The sequence below is a fragment of the Microplitis mediator genome, chromosome 11, assembly GCF_029852145.1.
Source record: "Microplitis mediator isolate UGA2020A chromosome 11, iyMicMedi2.1, whole genome shotgun sequence".
Lineage (NCBI taxonomy): Eukaryota > Metazoa > Arthropoda > Insecta > Hymenoptera > Braconidae > Microplitis > Microplitis mediator.
Window position 1 is genome coordinate 14,228,737 of NC_079979.1, and position 21,970 is coordinate 14,250,706.

The window sequence follows — 21,970 nt, forward strand, 5'->3', positions numbered from 1 at the left end:
AGTATGTTATTTTTGAAGGTATAGACTATCGAAATATGCAAAAAAAAAAAAAAAATGAATTAATTTTTTAAAACTTCTAAACTTAAACTAATAATAATCATAATAATAAATAATGAGTTTAATGTATTAAATGAAAAATAATGCATTGAATAGGCTTTCATTTATTTTGAGCTAAGAATATAGCATGTCGGCACATTTACAGTTTAACTTTATAGAACAAACAAGTATATAATTATTTAAATTCGAGTAATTATTTATCTTTAAATAATCATTATTTATATAATCGAAATAATATTTTTTTTCATTACTTAATTTTCTTTAAATCAACTATTTATTATCAACTTTATATTCAGTTTTATTCATTTATTCATTACTTATCCGTTTTATATTTATATCTACTTACATATTACATATTTTTTATCAATATAATTGTGTCGATTTTTATAATTATTCAGAAATTTATCTTTATTTTATACGTTTTTTTTAAATTGTTAATTTTAATTGAAATGATAAACGAAATATATATATATATATATGTATATATAACAATTTATAGGACGCCAATTACTTGAAATAATTAAAAATAAAATTATTATTATTCTAGGAATGTTAATATTTTAATTAACTTTTAATTCACTATTTCAATCAAATTTTAAACTCACATTTAATTTACTCACAATAATTAACATCTGTCAGCAGTATTCATTCTATTTCTTTTTAATAAAAATTACAATGTAATAACAAGAGCACGCGATCTTTTATTAATTATTAATGCTCTTGAATATCTCGACGATTTATTATATTTTATTATTTATATTTTATTGATAAAATAAATTTATTCTTGCACCCTTCAATCATTTTATTCATTAAATATCAGTTCTAATAATTTTTTTTTTGTTATTTTGTATTATTTTTTACTAATCAAAATTTAAAACCATCACCAATTAAAATAAGTCAACGTGATCAATAGATCTTTGTTTTATAAACGGGGGAAAAAAAATAAATAATTAAAAATTTTAAATTAATTACTCAGACAAGTTAACGAGTATGAAATCACATCTAATATTAAAAAGAAATAATTATAAACTTAATATACTTTATTGATATAATTTAAAAAAATCTATTATCAGAAAGATAAATTGTAATAGGATTAATAATTAATTTAATTGTAAACAATAATTATTTTAATTTTACAATTCTTTAATCATTTAATCCACAAAATAAAATAATAGTAATAATCAATAATAATAATAATAAGAGATATCTACATGGATTTTAAATACATTCAAATCCATAATAGTAAATATACTTGTGTATAAATTGTGATATAGAAAAAAATATTATACATCGTTCCTAAAAAAAAAAATTCGTCAAATCAAGTAATACTATAATTATTTTTTTCTTTTAATTACTACAATAGAAACCAATTAATCAATTCCAGAATAAAACAATTCATTTAAAAATTTTAATTAACTAAAGTAATAAAAGTGACAAATTATTAAACTACAAAAAAGCTTTTTTTCTTTTAAATTAGTTTTTTTTTTTTTATAAATTTGATAAATATACACAATATAAAATGAATACGAAAAGAGCAGCCGACGAAATCTGAATGACAAACTACTAAAGAATAAACGTGCAATAAATTTTTTAAAACAACACACGTATATATAATTTAACAAAGCAAATAAATTTATTAATGTATATGAAGTTTTGTCCTATTCTCTCTTAAATCTTTGTACTGGAATATTCGTAATTACAGTCAGATATAGTATAACATTAATTTTAATTTTTTTTTTAATCGGCAGCGTCCGGCACAAGCAGGATTTATATTGATTACAATACTATTAATTATTAAAATAATTATTATTCAATGAGTGGGATAACAAATTCAAATTCAAATTAAAAAAAAATGATAAATCAACTCTCAATTAGCGATAGCTTCTATTAGTATAATAACTCTGTATCTGTGATGAAATTTATGAGAAATAATATATTTATATATGACTGTAGACATTTGCCGTGTCGAACCAAATTAAATTACGTAAGAATTAAATCTCCCGTCATATTATTACTTATTATTTTATCAATTAAATGACTATATTTTATTTGTTTATTATTTGTCGCTGTACTTGAATTTATTTAAATCCAGCAGAGTATGACTAATAGCTAAACGGTCAAGATTGTTCTAGCAAAACCGCAGTAGTTGTTGATCAGTTGTTATAATTTTAGTTGCATTAAACGGTTCATTAAATTCGTTTCACATGCCATAGCCTTGATAAGCTGCCGCTGCTGGTGCATAAACACCAGGAGCTGGTGTACCATAAACAGCTTGAGGTGCGTAACCTGGTGCCATCATACCTGGACCTGCTGTCAGCATCAACTGTGGCTCCGCTGTTTACAAATTTAAAATTAATTTATTATTTAATTCAATATTTATTAAATTTAATAATAAAATACTTACGCATTATCATGGGCTTGTGTTCTTCATGACTGGTTTCTTCAGCACGCCTACTCTCAGCTTCTTCTAATTTATCAACCTTTATAATAATAAATTAACGATTATTAATTAGTAATGATACTTATTTTTATTTATTTTTCTATTAATAAAATAAACGTACTTTAGTGATATATTCACGCATAACTTGAATAAGATACGGCATTGCAAAGTGAATGATGCGATGTTTCCACGCAAGCTCGAGAATAACGTCAGGATGAAGAAGATCATAACAATAAAATAGGCAAGCAGCGAAACAATCTTTAGATCCTCGTTCTAAGAACCATTCTAATAATTCTTCAGCTACCTCTGCATTTTTAGATTCTGCGGCGTACTCCATAGCATCTCTATTATTAAAATATAAATTAAAATATCATAAATTTAAAGTCAGTGGACAGTAGAATCTCTATAATTTTTAAAACAAGGGGCTTGAAATTCCTGAAATCAAAGCTACGGAATACGCGACAGTAGACAAATATTTTTCCCACTTCTTAGTAGATTTTTTATAGAATTCTGGCTATTGCATTTGTCCGCATGGTGGAATTTTCAAAGGATTTTGTCGGAACCTAATATAATTCATCGAGTACGTTCTAAAAATACTATTAGCTAAAAAATGTATATGAATGTATATATATATATGGGTCATTTCACCAAATAAAATTTTTTTTTAAAGTGTCACCCCTGCTGATTTTGTTCAAATTTTGTGGAGTGATTCTCTACATCAGAATAAAGATTCCCTGAAGAGTTGAGCTCTTGATATTAAGTACTTTCGTAGTAATGATTTTTTGAATTTTGACGATTTTTTTTTTTTACTTTTTCATCAATTTTTTTCTATAGTAAGAACGTTTTCTATAAAAATATAAGCAATACATTTTTTTGTTGTAAAAAATTTTCAGCTTTTCGATAAAAATATTAATTTTTCATTATAAGTAATGGATGACCCTTATAATTTTAATTAAAGTAAAAAAAAGTGATTTTCTGTCCTTGCGATAATTTTCACTTTAAATTTGATATTTTTTTCTGAAAGCTGATAATTTTTTACATAAAATATGTCATTTTGGTGATGGGGTTATTTTTTGTTTGAACATAAACAAATTATTAAATAATAATAATTAATTTTATGATTTTTTTTAAACGGTAAAATGTTTTCATAGAAATTTTCCAAGTTTCGACATTTGAATTTATCGCCAAAAAATTTGCATAACACACTCTATTGTACATCTAGATCAAGTTTGAAGATGAGCCAAATCGGTCTGTTAGTTCAAAAGTAGTAGGTGTTTAAAGTTTTTCAAATTTAAAGAACCAAAAAATCGTTTTTGTCAATTTCTCTCCAAATAACTTTTGAATGAAAAGCGATAGCTCATTTCTGTTACATGTATCTGAAAGCTCATAAAATAAACTCTAATTTTCGTTATTTAACTGCCCATTTCCACGATTGTTTCAAATAGATTAATGGCTTTGAAAATTTTTGAAAAAATTAAAAAAATTTTTTCATGGCTTCAACTCTCAGTATCTCTTTAATGATACGTTGCAGGTTAGTTTCAATGATTGTATCTTGTAGCTTATAAAAAAAGCTCCAAATCACGCTACTATGACTTTATCTCAATGAAACTTGTCACACATCGTTCAAGATAATACTTAAATTTTAATAATTTATTTGAACTATTATGACTCAAACTTTATATCATAGATTTGTTAATGATGCTTACTATTATTAAAATTTGTAGTCGTTCAATAATGAATACTAGAAGGCTGCCACGCGCCCATTAAATATAGTTTTTTAAAGCTGCAATTTTTTGTTTTTCTTTTATAACTAAAAAAAATATATTCAAATTGAACAACAACGCACTGAATTTCTGATTTATCGGATAATTTTTTAATCCATAAATATTAAAATTATAAATTGCAGCTAAAACGTTAGTTTTTTATTTTTGATATCTATCTTCCATGCTCCCTTTGTCAAAAAGTCGTTATCAAAGATCTTCATCATGGATGCCTTGACGACAGTATTCATAGCAAATGTTGTCATGACAACAATTTCCATAGCAACCATTACTATGACCACAGTCTCCATAGCAATAGTCTCCGTAGCAACTGTTGCTATGACAACAGTCCCCATAGCAACCGTTACTATGGCCACAGTCTCCATAGAACTCGTTGATATGACCATATTCTTCATAGCAATAGTCTCCATAGCAACCGTTACCATGATGACTATAGGCAGTGACATAACACCAACTTTTATAGGAGAGATATTACGAGAAATTTACTTCCATTTCGGCTGCCGAATGGCTTTTTTTTTTAATAAATAGGGTGGGGAGATTTAAAATTATAGAGATTCCACAGTATTTAAAAAAAAATAAAACCTACCGGAATAGTCTATCCTTCTTGCACAACTCAACAGACTGTTTCCATCTGTTGTTACCTTTGTAAAGATAAGCGGCAATCCTTCTAAATTCAATAAGCTCATGCTTTTCAAGCTGTTGAGCAAGTGCAATGTTATCAAAGTTATCAAAAGCATCTATCGACGTTCTAAGACCCTGGTAATCCTCTTCATCAATAAGTAAACCATTTAATGCTTCATTTATAGCTTTGTTATTGAGTGCTTGTACTGATCTCAAGTACGGTTTAACTAATTGTAAATGCCCAGTACGTGTGAAATGACCAACAGCTCTCGTGTGATCCATTCGCGGTGACAATACCAACAGTATGTCATTCAAAAGTAATGGTTTGTAGTCAAGATAAAACTGTATTGCCTTGTAATACAATTCGACATTAGCAACTTTTGTAATAACATCTTTAAAGTGTCCCTCTCTCCATGCCTCAGTTGGATGCTGCATCATAGCAAGTACTGCATTGTCGTATTCCTCATATTTGTCATAAAGAAAAACAAGCTCTGCCCACAGGTGAGCTGATTCAGCAGCACGTAGTACTTTAGGTATATTAACACGTGACCAAAACAATTCCAAGTGCTCACGCATTCTCTGTGGTTTGTATTTACTGTATAGTATAGCCAGTTCAGTAAACATTCCCATGTGAGCACGCTCAAGACCCAGTGCTGCTTCAAGTAAATTTATTAATTCCTCAAAGTGACCACGATCTTGATAATAATTTATCAAATCTTCAAGTTCATCTGCGTGTACAACAATATGTAGACCGCACATTTGTGCCAAACGGAATTCACCGCTATCGACACATGCAAAGCAAACTTCTTTCCATGTACGTGTTGAATTAGCTTTCCGTGCTGAATCAACAGCACCCTGAAATTCTTTAAGATGTACTAATGTGATAGCCAATCGTGCAAAATTAGAGACATTGTTGTAAAGTAATTTAGCAGCATCATACATTTTATCATCAAAACATCTGTCTCCTATTTTTTGTATATCCGCGTGATTAGGACCAGATATAAATTCTTCTAAATCAGCGAGTCTGTTTGTACGCGCATATGCATAAATTAATTCACTCTCGATAAATGATTCACGTGCTTTCTTACGAGCCATTTGGAGATAACGGACAAGATCTTCCCAGTGTGATGTGCGGTGGGCTGTTTCAACAACATCAACGTAAGCTGATGGATCATCGGCTTTAATAAAACTGTCAATAGCTTCTTTAACGAGGCCTTGTTGTAATTGAGCACGTGCCAATTGTGACCATACCGCTGGTTCATTGCATCTCTCGGCAAATTCGTATGCGCGGTCTAGATTACCAACTTGTTCAATCAATACCTGTATAGCTGATGTATTGACATCGAATTTTTTGAAAATAGCAAATGCTTCTTCATACAATTCATTGTTTATTGCAATATTTGCAATATCTGGTGCATCATAATTGTCAAGACGATTAATGTATTCCATAACACGTGTACGATCGGCCTTTATAGCTGTCAAGATCAAAAGATTTTGTAGATTACGATGGTCACTGAAGACACTGCTGTCCAATACTATTTTCTCCAATAGCTCAATAAGTTCATTGGGTAAATCTGCGGTCATAAAAGCTTTTACTGTTACTGAAATATCTTCTGGATCTTGAGTTTCAGACAATGCTGTTTGTACAACTTGATCAATCAACGGACGTTTGTAGGGATTACTTTCAAGTAATACTTCTGCCCAAAGATCAGGATCACGTCGACGTACCAAATATCTTGCTTCGCTCTTAAATAAGCTGTTTTCATTACAAACGCTTATTAATTCACGGTCACACTGACCACGTTCATAAGCGACGCATGCCAAATGTGGGTCACGTTTTTCGCAGTATTTACCAACAACGCGGCTGTCGTAAAATTGATTTTCTTTCAAAAATCTCTCAGGATTATTATTACTGTCGATATAAATTTTAGCAAGAGCATTGTGCGTCGCTGGTTCGATGCAGCCCTCATGGACACGAGATTCTAACCACGGAAGAAGAAGCTTCAGACGATTACGTTTCTCAACTTCTTCAACGAGTTCGTCTGTTGAAAATTGACCTCTGACAACGAGAATTAAATTTTTAATTATGTCTTCTGAGCAGTCCACGTCCAATAATCCACCAATAACAACAGGCAAACGTGATGGATTTACCTGTAATATAAATTATAATTAATTATATGAAATTAAAATTGATTAAATAACTATTATTTAATATAAATAAATTATCAACAAACCTTTTGTACATAAATTTCAATATACTTTTGCAAGTTGTTACGATAAAGGTAGAGAACAAGGTCGTGGACAAAGTCAAATCGATCGCAGACAATTATGAGCGGTAATTGATCAGATAACTTGGCCTCTTTCAAGAAATTTTTAACACGTTCGGCATTATAACAATGACTCTCACGACAAATACGTTCGACTTCTTTGATCTGTCCAATTTTACACGCAGCTTGGATGTACTTGAAATGAACCTCTTGATCCTGACTGAAATTAACGATGGATCCAAGGAAATAAAACAGTCCTTCGTATGATTTAAAGCTCTCAAATAGATCAATCAACGATTTTGTTGTCAATTGTTCGTGATATTTAGTAGCGATCTGAACACAAATCTGTAAATTTTGTCGTATGTTTGCAGTCATCATGGCTTTCAAGCATTCAAGTGAGTCTTCAACGGACAGAGTACCAAAGAATCCAACGAGCCAGTCGGCAGATAATAAGTGGGTATGCACAACAGCGCGTTTAATGTCATATAAATCGGTATAGTGTTCCAATGCACGCTGCAATAATCCAGCTTTTTCGCACAGCTGTGCAACGTGTGCGCGATCGTAGTGAGTAAACATTTGATTGCCGAGAATAGCGTCGGCAACTTGAGGCGCAGACATTAAATTCATTTCAAGCAGACGTGTTTGAAGAGCTCCTTCACTCGGTCTGTTATTCTTCAACGCATCCAACAAAAATGCCGTACACTGCTGTACCATATTTTGTTCCATAAATATATCAACAATCTGATTAATATCTGCCAGTGGTTCATCATCCTGTACAAGCATTTGGGCAAATGCGACACCCTGATCGGGATTTATTCTCATGACGTTTCTCAACAAAAATATATAATCCGGAGTATAAGACACCTTTTTAGCATAAAGAACAATTTTTTGAAATTGTCCTGTTTCAGCGAAGCATTGTATAACTTTGTTCGGTACATTAGCACGCAAATAAACACTCAAAGCAAGTGTAGGATCTGCTTGTTTAACTAAATCACCCAGTTCTTCACTGCACTCCAATTTATCTTCTTTAAGCCATTTTTCCAGTAATTGTTTACGGCCCTGTACTAAAACCGGTCGGCATAATTCTAGTGATTCAAATTTATTTAACTGCCCTTGATCCAATAGAATACCAAAATACTGTAGCAACGGAGATGTTTGACCTTGTGTTGTTGGTACCTGTTGAAAACGTTGAATAGTAGCTGGTGTACGTAATATTCCCTTGGGTGCATTTGCAGCAACTTTAGCAGCTTCCGCGTACTGTCCGTTCTGGAAAAGCATATTGAATTTACGTACAAATAAATCTTCAGCACCAGATAAATTATTTCTGACTGCCATTCTCAATGCTAGTTCTGGATTCTGAAGGACACCATTTATGTATGGAATAATATTTTCCTCCTCGACAGACACCGAGAGTACTTGTCCTTTGCGATTAACACCAATTATACCACCAGAAGCTTCATGGGGAGCAGTAACGAAAATAGTTTCACCCGAGATACGATTCATGAATATACAGGTGGCGGATTCAATGTCGTACATGTGAATGTATCCGTACTTAGTAATAAGATAGATAACATCGTACTTTGAGCTAACTTGCATCGCTACAGGAAAATCGTTACTAGCCTCAGCTGGAAAGAAAACATCGACGGCTTTTTTAGGGAATGGAGCATTGCCAGCTGGTGGTTGACCTACTTCAATGATATGAAGTTTCGCCCCTTGGGTTGTCCTTACGGCAAAACAAAATAGATTACTAGGCTCAGCATTACCCTCCATCTTGAACTGCGCAAACGAAGCCGCGTGTCCTTCAATCGGTTGTGAACACTTTCGTTCGACTGAGTAAAGATGCATTGCACCTACGACACGATTATGCTGTGCCGATATACCAATTAATAGCAGCCAGGTTTGCTTTGGATCAGTACGATAATTAATTATCTGACAGCCGTTCAAAGACGCATGACGATCGAATATTTTAGTTGGTGTCGAGTCACCTTCCATTGACCAATGATAAACTGATTGCTCTGTTACCAGAGCTAGAGTGTTCGGTGATATCCATTTCCAAAACACAACGTCTTCTGCCATCGTGTGAGCTTTCATCTTGGATTTCATTTCGATATTAAAAATTTGTAGAGTTTTTTGTGCTAAAAATATTATTATTGTTAATTATCAATTCTTATAATTGAGGAACAATCTAACTTACCTTTTAGAGCAATAACTTTGCTTGCAGGATTCATAATAGCAGAATCAGCAGAAATGGGCCTTCTGATAGGATTTGCGGTGTCATTTAAATCGACAATAACAACTTGCGATGTATCACCAACTTTTTCACGCACACAGATAAATTTATCAGACTCCATAGTAAGTGTATTAAAGCTGACATTGTTAGCATTTATTCCTACAGCCGTAAGCTAAAATTAAAAAAAACAAACAATCAAAATTAATATTTATACTTTTTTATCTTCTTATCTACAGACTCCATTATAATTTTAACAGATTTTCTAAACAAGATAATTTTTTTTTATCACAAAATTATCTAAGTCAATTAATTTTGTAATAATTATTTAGCTCCGAAAATTATGATACTAAAGTTAGTCAACGTCTGATAATTTCTTGATTTTTTTTTAAAACTACATTTAAAAAAGAATATTTCAAAAAATTGCACTTGTAGTTTTTTAAATTTTCTACATGTGGATATTTTTAGTTTTTTTTTTTTCTAACTGATCTGTGGAAAAAAAATCTAAAAATTTTTAATTGTCTACTAACTTCAGGATCATGAAAAATTAATCATAAATTACTCCGAAACAAGTCAGTCAAGTAATTTGAAAAAAAAAAAAAAAAAAAAAAAAATAATAATTTATACATAAAAAAATAAAATAATAATAATAATAATAATGATAGAGAAATGTAGGCGGCGGCAAGGGGCGTGTGTACGTATGAAATCGACGTGGCTACCCGGTACTCCAGTCAGTGTAGCAGAAAAAAAAGAAAGGAAAAAAATAATTAAATAAAATTAATCATTATTTACAATCATATGTGATTTAGTACACGAAGATGTAACACCTAGGATCGATAATCGTTCATGTCCATGTCCATGAGTCAATGGTCGGTATGTAAAAAAAGTGAGAGGACAGAGGAAGAACAGGAATGTGATTAATAATATACATATATATAAATCCATACATATATATGTAGATTTATATTTGTATATATATATATATATATATATATATATAGATATATGAGATGAATACGTTAAGTATTGAGAGTATGGGCTTTAGTTATTAAAGCCACAAAAATTCAGTATAGCTGTCAATTCTACGTCATTAGCAAAGCCGTCGAATCCGACGCCCCGGATGCATCATTGGGACAGGTGTAATTTCGTTGGACAAAATCCTCGCTTTCTCTACTCTCGGTAGCTCAATAAATTTTATTCCTGATAATTACAGAGTTAGTAGAGATATAAAAAGAAGCAGGTCACTTACCTGAAGATGTTCCTGAAACCTTATGGGCAGTAGCTGCGACATTTTATATTATTGTTATATCGATATCGTTAACAAATACACCCGCGTTATTATTAATTCCTAATTGATGTTTATATATATTATAAATAATCACGTGTTCGTAGACAACTAACACAAAGTATCTTATTTAAATCCAGGTTTCACAACTATCAGTGATACAAGCAGTTACAAGTGGCCCAGCAGTCCCGGTGATGATGTTTTATTCACTCATCCGCGCACTAAACCGACTGACGCAAACCAAATGCCGTCACTCTGCTCACCGCTGACATCTATAATGGCGGCCATTATCCGCCCTCTTTGTTGAGAAAATAGTTCCGATTATTATTTAAAAATATTTTATTTACTGTATCTTACCTTGGCGGGTTTATTTATTTTTCTAAATTAAAATTAGTTGGTGACTTTAGTAATTTATGGGAACTAAAATTAATTAGCTGGTGAAGGAATGATTCATAAATTTTATTTATTTTCTTTAGGTTCAGGCGTAGTAATACTGAGATGAAACTATCGTCGTTAAGTTGTTGGGTTCAGGTCTTACCGTAAATTTGTTACCCCACTTTTTTATTCCTGTGTGAATGAAGCCACGACGCGTACCAATGCGCGACACGGTTTTCTTGCACTTTGAAACTAATCACGCCGGTTATTACATCAACATCTTCAACTACTCTTTTATTTAAATTTAAATATTTTTAGTAATTCTATAGTAGTTATTTGAATTTTTTTTATTGCAATTTATAAATTTAACAGCTTAATTATTTATGAAACAATTGGAGCATAATTTGAAAAAATTTATAATAGTTAAGGGAGATGAGTATAAATTAATTAAAGTATTAAATATATAGTAAAAAAATTATTTATTCATCAGCAGATTAAAACAAATGTATAAATGTGTCAACAGTAGATGGTAATGATAATGCTAATGAATAATTTAATTTTTTGATGATCATTTTAGTCAAATAGACCGAAGCCCATGTCATCGTCTTCAGATTCAGAGTCTTCTTTGGCTGCTTTCTTATCTTCTGCAAAATAAGAACATAAATATTAATAATTGTTTTATAATTTAAGTTAATTATTTAATAATTATATTTAAAATCAGTTTAAAATTCTTCAACACAGTAAATCAGGCGAAAGATGGTTAGTAAAAATAACATCACGTGGATTTATGATATAAATTGATAATTAAGAGGAATGAAATTTTACCTTTTTTCTCTTCAGCAGCAGGAGCTGCGGCTGCGGCACCTGGAGCTGCTGCAGCAGCAGCAACACCACCACCAACTGGCATGGATGATAATTTTGTACGGCCTGGAATTTATAAATATGTTATTAGTAATGTATTATTTTAAAATAATAATAATTATTATTAGGAAATAAATATGACAATTACCTTCAGCAATCAAATCCTCGATAGATTTACCCTCGAGGGAAGTGATAACTTTCTTAAGTTTTTCGGCATCAGCTTCGATTCCGACAGATGAAAGAATTTTTTCGATGTCATTTTGGGATGGTGCGGCTTTGCCACCAAGGACAGCCAGTAAATAAGCGGCCACGTAACGCATGCTGTTCAAATGAAATAAAATTTAGTTAGTTTACTTATTACTTAGAATAATAAAATATAAAGTTTATTTTATGATATTTCATCAGATAAAATTAATCTTCACTACCACTCAGTCGAAAGATGGTGATAAATTTCAAATCATCATGTTACATTTATTATTTGTCAATTATTAATTTAAATTGATTAAAAATGAACAACGTGATTCCCGCTGAATCAACATAGCCTCAACATGGAGGAGTAATCCGAAAATATTTATATCAATTAAAAGCAATCGGTTGTTATTTTAATCAATTTAAATAAATCAATTATTTAATTAATAAGTACTTGTAATATTTATTGATAAATTTAATTTGTTCACTTACTTTTTAAGTCGTATCGACACGAAACGTGGAACACGCTAAAATGAATTGATGATTTCTCGTCAAGAAACCAAAAGGAAAGAAAGCAGCTGATGGCTTCATGACTGAACTTAAGAGGGAGCTCCGAAAATGGCGGAATCATCGAGACGTCGCTGCTGGGATTTTTTTTACCAAGCGCGGGAAATTTGAATTTTATATAATAATTCGAGTTTGTTAACATTAATGAATTATTCTGGAGATCAAAATTGGAAATTATAACAGTAATATTTTAGGGGTGTGCGAATCGAGTTCGAATCGAATAATTCGAATTTCCGAATTATCGGAATGTTTTTGAACTATTCTTAACTTTTAAAATTACTCGATTCAAATCGAGAAAATCCTGATCAGCTTTCAAATATACAATTTTTATTTAATGGAGAGATTTGTTTTTAAAGTAACTAGAAATAATTTTTTCGTAGATTCGTGTCCAAACTCTATTTACCTCCCCTTATTAAAAGAAACGATTAGAAAAAAAAAATTTTAAATACTTTTTAATACTTTGAATACTTTTGAATCGCCCTTCCTATGGACATTTAACATTGCAAATCGTTTCGAATCGTTTCTTTCAATCAGGGTCTGACAAAAATTTTAATTAATGGAACAACTATTACAATTTTAAGTCGTTGAAAAGAAAATTTAGGAATTATTCGTAAATTCTGGAATAATTAGAGAATTTACGATAATTCGGAAAGTTTTGAATCATTCGATAAATTACAAAAAATTCAAATTATTCGAAAGTTCGAAGTATTTGCACACTCCAACAATATTTATTTAAATTTGTCTGAAAATAAAACGATAAGAAGTATATAAATAAACATAATTGATGTAAATAATTAAGATTTAATATTATTTGTAAATTTAAGCACTGAATAGAAGAGAAAAAAAAAATAATTATCAAGTTTACATTTGCTACTGAAGGTAAGCTTCGATTATTTTTATGACAGCCGGTGGTACTTTAGTAAAACAACTGAGACAGTTACCTTTCTTATCACTGCGATTTATTTAAATTAGCTCTAATTAGCTATCAATATTTTATTAATTATTAATTTAATTTAATTAAAATATTTTAATCCTTAAGATAAAAATGTATAATCGGTAATAAATAATCATAACATCGGTTATATAAATTGTTAGAATAATTTATTTACAATTAGTCATACTTTTAATCAGACACGCTAACTTTTTAAATTGTTTGTTGTTTCAAATCGTGCTTTTACATTTACTTTTTTTTTTATTACTACTTATTTTATATTTTATAACTCTTTCAACTCAGCTATCAATTGACAGTAAGAAAGTTGATATTGACAAAAAATTGATATTTATATAATATCACGACAATACAAATCAACTTAATAAAATTTATATTTGAGTTTAAATTAAAAGATAAATATCAGGAAATTATTTAAATAATTCTCATCAATATTTTGCTAAGAAATAACTTTTTTGTAAATGAAAAAAAAAAGTCAAATTTGCATACTCGTTACAAAACTAGATCATTTAGTAAAATTTATCGAGAACTATTATTTAACATTTATTCAGATGTATTACTCATTGAAATTACGAGTCTAGTTGATTGTGAGCCTTTCAACAATAAAATCTATTTTACTATTTTTCTAATCATATTAAACTCAGTGTCGATTTTTCATTTAAATTAAGACTTAACAAATTTAAAAGCCTAATTAATAAATTAAGAAACAAGTAAACTGAAAAAATAATCCAGATAAGGTAAAACAATAAAATGATTATCTGCGTTAAATAATAAAGATTAGTTTGACAAAATAATAATGTATCTGTCAATCTGATATGGATTTAGTGCTATCGCTACTGCCGTATCTGAAACTCTTTAACAATCGAGTATTATTATTATATACTAAATATATATACTTATATATATTTATATATATTAATTTAAATAAACAGTAAATTAAATATTATTTAATTAAATACCCACACCTAAATAAATTAATAAATCACTCAACAGTCCGCGGTACTTAATAGAAGGTAATTATTTAATTACATAAATTAAATCTAATAAATATAGCTCATATAGTCCGTAATAGTACGATAGTAACAATCAACTATTAAAAAAAATAAAATAAAACCTCGTGGACCGAGTCCGGATGTTGCCAACTAGGGCTTTGATATAGTCGTCCTTTCTCACACATAATAACTATCACTTTATTCTCTATACATATATAACATATATACATATTAAAGTTTGTGTACTATTGAGAGTACATGCGTGAAATTGATTTTAATGCTCATAAATATTCAAATGATTCATAATAATAAGCAAAAAAAATATTTACGTAAATAAATATTTTATGTATTGAAAATAATATTTCTTATTATATTTTTATCTCAGCCAACGATTATCTGCTCTGTTATCTCCATGATAAGTGAATAGTTAGAAAAATAATTTATAAAAGTTCTGAATAGTAAGATTTTTTTAAATTTATCTTCTTTATCAATTTTCAAAAATCTTTATTCAAATATTGGACAGTTAAAAGATATTTACTGCTGCTTCAAGGCCAAAATCTATAGAATAAATTATTAGAATGAGGTAAATGGAATTGATTTATTATTTATTAAATAATTTTTGTATATTTGTTTATTTTTTTAATGGGGGACAAATTTTTGTGAAATCAATGAATCGTAAAAATGAATCATTTAAGTCAATGCACTATGTAGATAATAAAAATACTAATAAGTTAATAAATATCTCCTCGTCTTTGTAATCATAAATAAGTAGAAGTAAAGTTCACCGTTGATATCTAAAGAATAAAGTCAAAGAAGATTTGGTAGTTTAGTTGTCATTGAGACTTTACTACGACATCATTCTGTCATTTGAACTCTGTACCTTGTTACAATTACTTTAAAATTCATTCAAATGTAGAATAAAAATTTTTCTTTCGTGAGTAATTTTTTTAAAAATCATTTTGATTATTTATTTATTTTTTTTTTTAATCTATAAAATAATCCATCAATTATATTTGAGACATTGTTTTATTAAAATATTTTAATACTGTCAGATTTGACGTAAATTTAAAATTCAAATAAGTTTAGTAAAATTATAGGACAATTTTTTAATAATTTAATTTTTAAAAGTAATTCGTAATTTTTTTCCCGTTAAAATTAAATCACTTCTAAGTTTTTCATTGAAATAATAATAAAAAAATTGTAATGTATTGACAAAAAGAAATGTGCGTTTTTTTATTACAAGTGTCATTGAATATTAGGAATACGTGATAATTAAATGTAAATTATAAAATAATCATAAAATCTAGTGGCTTGAAGGAATTGAATGCAAAGCAGGGAATGGGTTTAAAAAAAAATAATAATAGTAATAATAATAATTATGGTTTAAAAAAATAAAAGGTGAAATAGGTGGGGTATATCAGCCAGAAATATATTAACGTGTTGAATCAGACTGATTTGTTTTATATTATTTTTAAAAGAAACCCGTAGACTAATACCACGAGGATTGGTTAGAAAAGGTAAGCGTGGAACTGGTAAACGGTAGATAGAAGAAAACGAAGACGACGGTGTTACTCTTCTCATCTTGTTTGTCGTAACGTTTATAGCTAAAGTATCAACGGCTGCGCAAAGTCTAAAGCTTTGTAAATATAATTTATTGTACAATATAATTAACAAAAAAAAAAAAAAAGTTGTGTAAGGTCATGGCCGTAAAAGAGTGGTTTAGACAACTGCAACCAGTTCAACTTTACTTAGTGCTTTTCTTCACAACTACCTTCTTCATCGTTGAAATAATAACTAGTCATGTGACACATTCACTTACCCTACTACTTAATGCTTATCACATGCTATGCAATATTGTTGCATTAGTCGGCTGCATCGCTTCTATTAAGGTGAGTGTACTCTTGTTCTTTATTTTTATTTATTTTATTTACGATCCGCTACCTTTTAAATACATCTACATTTTGGCCGACTGAAGACAAAAAAAAAAAAAAATAACAACAACAATTAAGTCCTACTTTATTTTTAAATTATTATTTGAGCTTAAGATTAAAATTTAAAAAACAACAAAATTAAATGACCCAATATTCCCTATCCCGATTCCGAACATAATCGTCAAAATAGACACTCTGTTGGCCCATATTATGAGCGTTTATCAAACTTGTAATAGTTATCGAGTATCTACGAAATATAAAATTCTGCCCTGCGATCTATTAATTCTTAAAAAAATTTTTTATATTCAAAAATTTTAAATACTTAAGTATTTGGAAAATCCAAAAGCGCACACCTTAAACACTTATGTATTAATGCATTTTTTTGACATTGCGATACCGGCGATTCTTCTTTAATTATCAAGAAAAGGATTAAACAATTATAGAAATCAAATAATTAAAGCTTATTACATTGAATTTCTAATTTTTTAATTATTTAAATGCTCTGGTAGATCTCGTCTATACTTAAGCAGCACAAAAAAAATTGTTGACTATTTGTTGAATTTAAGTTAACAATTGGTTACATGATAACAAATTGTCGACTTAAATTTAACAAAAAGTCGACAATTTTTTTTGGGGCCGCTTTGATAGTTTTTATCTCAGTTTAAATATTTTCAAATCTGCTATATCATGCCAGTGTCGATGATAGCATTCGAATTAGTGTGAATGTAGCTGACAATTGGCAATTTTATAAATTTTGAAATAAATTAATAAAACATAAGTAAAGTAAAAATTAAAAAATGTGTGGATAAATAATTTAAAAATTGATATGATTCATTGAGTTTGTCAAGAGACATCGAGCTCACAGAGCACAAAAATTTTTTTTCAACTAACTTTTGTTCAATAATAGTCTAAATAAACAAATTTATAACTGTATCAGAATAGTTCATTGGAATGTTATTTTGCCACTACACGGAGAAAAATAAATGATTGGAGTTATCATACTAAATTTGTAGCTGCAATCATCTAGGATGATTAAAAAATTTTTCAGTGTAAAGATGGTTAGTGCTACAATTTGTTATAATTGCAGTTACCATTTTTTATAGTAACAGTTACCATCAGGATGATAACAGTAACCATTAAGATGATTACAGCTACTATCAGGATGGTAATACTTACCATCAGGATAATAATGTTTCCTATCAAGGATAGTGATAATTTATCACTGATAAAAACACTGATAAAGAAAAAAAAAAAATTATTAAATGCTATAAAAAAAATTGATCAAAAATTCAATAATTTTCAAGTACTGGTGCAAAATTATAAATTTTTGATTACAAATATGATGACAAACATACTTAAATTTTATTTATAAAATTTTTACAAAAAAATGACAATTATTTATTTTTTACAATTATTTAAATCCATAATTTGATGTTTAAAGTCTACTTGTCTTAGATGGTAACTTTAATCATCTTTAATGGTAACTACTACAATTTCTGATGGTAACTGTAACCATCTAGATCGTAAATACAACTATTTAAAATGATAACTGTAACTATCTCTAATTAACATACATGATTGTAACAGTTACCATAAATATGATTTATACAATCATCCAGATAGTTGTCACTACCATCGGGTTGATGGTAAAAAATTTTAACATAAATAGATAGTAACTGCAATCATTTAATTTTCTGAGTGTAGTATACTTTTTGTTATTAAGATGAGTGAATTGCAATTTTTTCTCTGGTGATAATAGAGCACTACCTTTCCGCTTTGAAGTGTGCAGTAGTTATTAATAATTTTATAAAAGAAAAAAAAACATAGCTCATAGTACAGATGTCTAGTTTACAAACTCCAGATATGGAGTGTATTAAATTGGCTAAAACACTCTTATTACGACTCCCTTTCCAATAAATTTAATAAATTTGCACTGAATTGCCTGTGGTGTATTTACTTGATATAGCTGTTAAGGAAACTATATTAATATATACTGTACTCAAATATAGGTCTAATTAGTGAAATATATAGCGTTTTCAGTATGGAACGCGAAGAATATTTGTGCCAAATTTATTTCTCTTATATCCCAATCAAAAAATTTTAAAGCACTAACTCAAATACTTTGTTTTAATTTAAGCGTAATAGTTTCATTTCTAAATAATTAAATAAGTAATAAAATAAAACCTTTTTGTATAGTATGGCAAAGAAGATAAATGTCGCAGAAATCGTAATTCAAACGATTCAACAACTTGTGTTAATGAAAATGAAAAAAATCCGGCATCGACGGACTCAAAAGTAATTATTTACTTGTCGATTATATTTATTAAATAATAATGATTAATAAAGAGTTAATTTAATGAATTAATAAAATTACAGCATTCGTGTTCAGATAGAAGAATGAAGAATACATTCGGATGGGCACGAATAGATATTGTAACGATGCTAGTGTGTTGTGTACTACTAGCATCATTTTGTTTTTCATTAATAGTAGAAGCATTACAGACTCTCATTCATATAGATCATCTCGATGAAATGCATCATCCGGTGCCGGTGATGTGTATTGGAGTCTCGGGAATACTTCTCAATGCATTTTGCTACGTAATTATCGGCGGTTATACGTTCAATCAAGGTCTACTGCTTCATGTCACTAAAGATGGAAATGTCGTCCTTCAAAAGTATGTTTTGTTTTGTAATACATTATAATCCTTTGATTCATTTTATTATTTATTTTTTTAAGTATATAGAGATACATTTATTTTATTTTATTTTTTGTAGAAATATAGAGAATGCAACAGATGAACAGAGACTCGCTAATCCGACTAGACGAAGTCCACTAGCCATTCCCAGGAGACAAGGATTCCAAGAAATGTGTCGCGATGTTCTTGGATGTATTTTAGTTGTTATTAATTCGTTGTTAGTTTATTTTACTGATGCACATTTGGCTAAATTTTTTGATCCAATATTTGCTATTATTTCCTCTATATCGCTTTTTGTATTGAGTTATCCGTACTGTGAGTATTTAATATTTTTGTTTAATTTATTTTATTTAATTGGTATAAAAATTTCTTTTTTTTTGCAGTAAGAGAGTCTGGCTTAATTTTGCTACAAACAATTCCTAATCATATTAATATTGACTCATTAAAAAAAGAATTATTAGCTGCATTTCCGGGTATTGTTAATGTACATGATTTTCATGTGTGGCAATTGGCTGGTGAAAAAATTATTTCCACAATACATATTATATTTTTAGATCAAACGGTAAGACATTTTTAGACTTTCTATTTAATTGATACCTAATATTATAAATAGATAAAATATAATCGGCTGTTTAACTTCGAAAATTAGCCAAAGTAACACTTTTAGGAACTGAGGTTTTTTCTTATGTTGATATTAAATCTTTTGTACATTATTGTATTTTTTGACAGGCACTCTTACTTTTTTCTCTCTCGCACCCAAGTAGGCGAACTGTATTATCTTTGTTGCACTAATACAGTAATCAGGAACTTTGACTGAGTTTTTCTTTTAAACAAACAAACATTATCAAAAAATTAAAAGGTACCAATAAATTAGACAGTAATGCATCAATGTGCAGTCTGTAGGTTGTATTTAAAGATTTTGCTTCCGAAAAAAACTCAGCCGAAAATATCTGAAAACCCCTGTTTCAAAAAGTCTTTTATTGATTAGCAGAATTTTATTAGTGCTTGATATTTATAACTAAAGTTTGTGATTTCTTATCGAGGATAAAATTTTCTTCGACTTACAATCCATGTAAAAGTTAAACTTTTCAAAAAGTATTTTAGTAAATCAAATGAAAAATTTTCTACTGGAAATTTCAAGCGAAAAAAAGTATAATTGATTTTTTGGAAATATCCTTGCAAATATTGAATTATCGGAAAAATTGTAGGAAATTTTTCTGGTAACGCTTTAAATTATCTACAAAAAAGGTATCTTGTATTTTTTTTGAAAACTAAATTACTACTGAGATATTTGTAATTTTAAAATCAAAGAATTAGATCAAGAAATTTGGAGTTGAAAATTGTCTAAGGTCTTTTGGACCATTAAGGATTATACATTTTTTAAAAATCCAGTACTGCTTTTTTTAAACGAATTGAAAGCAAACAACGAATTAACTCTAATTGAGTTTTGAAATTAAACAATCGCAATATTTAAGAATCGTAATAATTTTAATTTGACGGAATTTTCAATTAATTAATTATTTATAAATATTTACATGATAATTTATTGATCAATTTTAAATGTATACTGTATAATTTGAATCCGTAATTCACTAATTTCATTTTAAATTTTTTCAAACACTATGATGTAATGAAATAAAATTTTATTGCGATGATAGCATTGAAAGTGCAGTTTTAATTTAGGAGATTATAACTTTGTTTAGTTTATAAATTTTATTTTAGACGCAGAATAAAAGTAGAATATTAATAAATCCCTGAGAATTAGTAGAATTAATTCAAAAATCGATTAAAATTTCGATCGATTCTCTTTAAATGATTTTTGTTTTTTTTTTAGGTATATTCAGTGATAATTGATCAAGTGACAACATTTTTTATGGAAATGGGAATAACACACGTGACAATACAACCCGAATTTCAAAAAGTAATTGTCAAATAAAATAAGAAATATTATAAACTATTCATCAATAAATAATTTGATTATTTATTCTTCAGATAAAGGGAGTTAATAAATCCGATTGTTTGATCCGCTGTCGAGGTAAACGTTGTATAGAATCCCAGTGTTGTTCAAAAGACGATTTGCTTGACGAAGTAATAATGGATAAAAATGATAAAAGTACAACAATAAGCAAAAAATTTTTGCGTAAAGAAATAATTCCCTCAGAGGAAGATATTAATTTAAAAAAATTCACGCTTCACAAAAGCGACAGTATTAAATCGATGAATGTGAGTTTGAAAGAAACTGAAAAAATAACAGTTCCAACACCGCCAAAAGATTACAGAAATAGTTGCCCGGGTAGTAATGTCAGTATCATTAATGTTGATATTAATTCCGTTAGTGCTAATGACTCATTTGAAAATATTAAAAAATAATTTTTTATAATAGTATTGAATCAATAACTTTTTTTAATGCTACAGTGTATTTATAATAAGACTGGATCGTAGAGTATTAAAAAATAAATGTATATAAATTTATCTTATAACTGTTAATTTTTAATGCAATAAATAACTTTTTTTTTCATTCAAAATTTACATGTTATTATTTAATCAAATGCGAAATTTATTTTTATTTTCAATATCTCGTTTGAATAAAAATCTAGTATCTTTTGTCGATAATATAGGTGTCAAGAATTAGCTTATGAAATTTAAAAATCAGCGTCAAAATATTTTTAATCTTTTCAATGAAATTTGATTTCTTATTAAAAACTAATTATCAATTATTAATTTATTAAGTA

At 28.7% G+C, this 21,970-nt stretch overlaps 3 protein-coding genes across 10 annotated transcripts; 1 reads left to right on the plus strand and 2 right to left on the minus strand.

The window, feature by feature from the left end:
- Positions 1–145: 145 nt before the first annotated feature.
- LOC130677840 (clathrin heavy chain) lies at positions 146–11,172 on the minus strand. The gene is made up of 8 exons (XM_057484715.1): positions 11,036–11,172; positions 10,643–10,976; positions 9,361–9,568; positions 7,134–9,301; positions 4,865–7,050; positions 2,619–2,841; positions 2,462–2,537; positions 146–2,391 (listed from the first exon to the last, which is right to left on the minus strand). The coding sequence occupies exons 2-8, from the start codon at positions 10,682–10,684 to the stop codon at positions 2,258–2,260; spliced, it is 5,037 nt and encodes a 1,678-aa protein (XP_057340698.1). The 5' UTR covers positions 10,685–10,976; positions 11,036–11,172; the 3' UTR covers positions 146–2,257.
- Positions 11,173–11,515: 343 nt separating this feature from the next.
- Positions 11,516–12,747, minus strand: LOC130677851 (60S acidic ribosomal protein P2). Its single transcript, XM_057484741.1, has 4 exons — positions 12,596–12,747; positions 12,063–12,235; positions 11,879–11,980; positions 11,516–11,697 (listed from the first exon to the last, which is right to left on the minus strand). The coding sequence occupies exons 2-4, from the start codon at positions 12,232–12,234 to the stop codon at positions 11,627–11,629; spliced, it is 345 nt and encodes a 114-aa protein (XP_057340724.1). The 5' UTR covers position 12,235; positions 12,596–12,747; the 3' UTR covers positions 11,516–11,626.
- A 1,587-nt stretch (positions 12,748–14,334) lies between these two features.
- LOC130677843 (uncharacterized) lies at positions 14,335–21,763 on the plus strand. Of its 8 annotated transcripts, XM_057484726.1 has the most exons (9): positions 14,335–14,356; positions 14,552–14,632; positions 16,309–16,500; positions 18,739–18,837; positions 18,919–19,217; positions 19,318–19,553; positions 19,622–19,800; positions 21,073–21,159; positions 21,231–21,763. In XM_057484726.1, the coding sequence occupies exons 3-9, from the start codon at positions 16,312–16,314 to the stop codon at positions 21,606–21,608; spliced, it is 1,467 nt and encodes a 488-aa protein (XP_057340709.1). In that variant the 5' UTR covers positions 14,335–14,356; positions 14,552–14,632; positions 16,309–16,311; the 3' UTR covers positions 21,609–21,763. The 8 variants fall into 8 exon arrangements, with proteins under 8 accessions (XP_057340709.1, XP_057340705.1, XP_057340702.1 ...); XM_057484722.1 differs by lacking the exon at positions 14,552–14,632 and having other exon boundaries at positions 14,339–14,356; positions 16,090–16,500; XM_057484719.1 differs by lacking the exon at positions 14,335–14,356 and having other exon boundaries at positions 14,363–14,632; positions 16,090–16,500.
- The last annotated feature ends 207 nt before the right edge of the window (positions 21,764–21,970 follow it).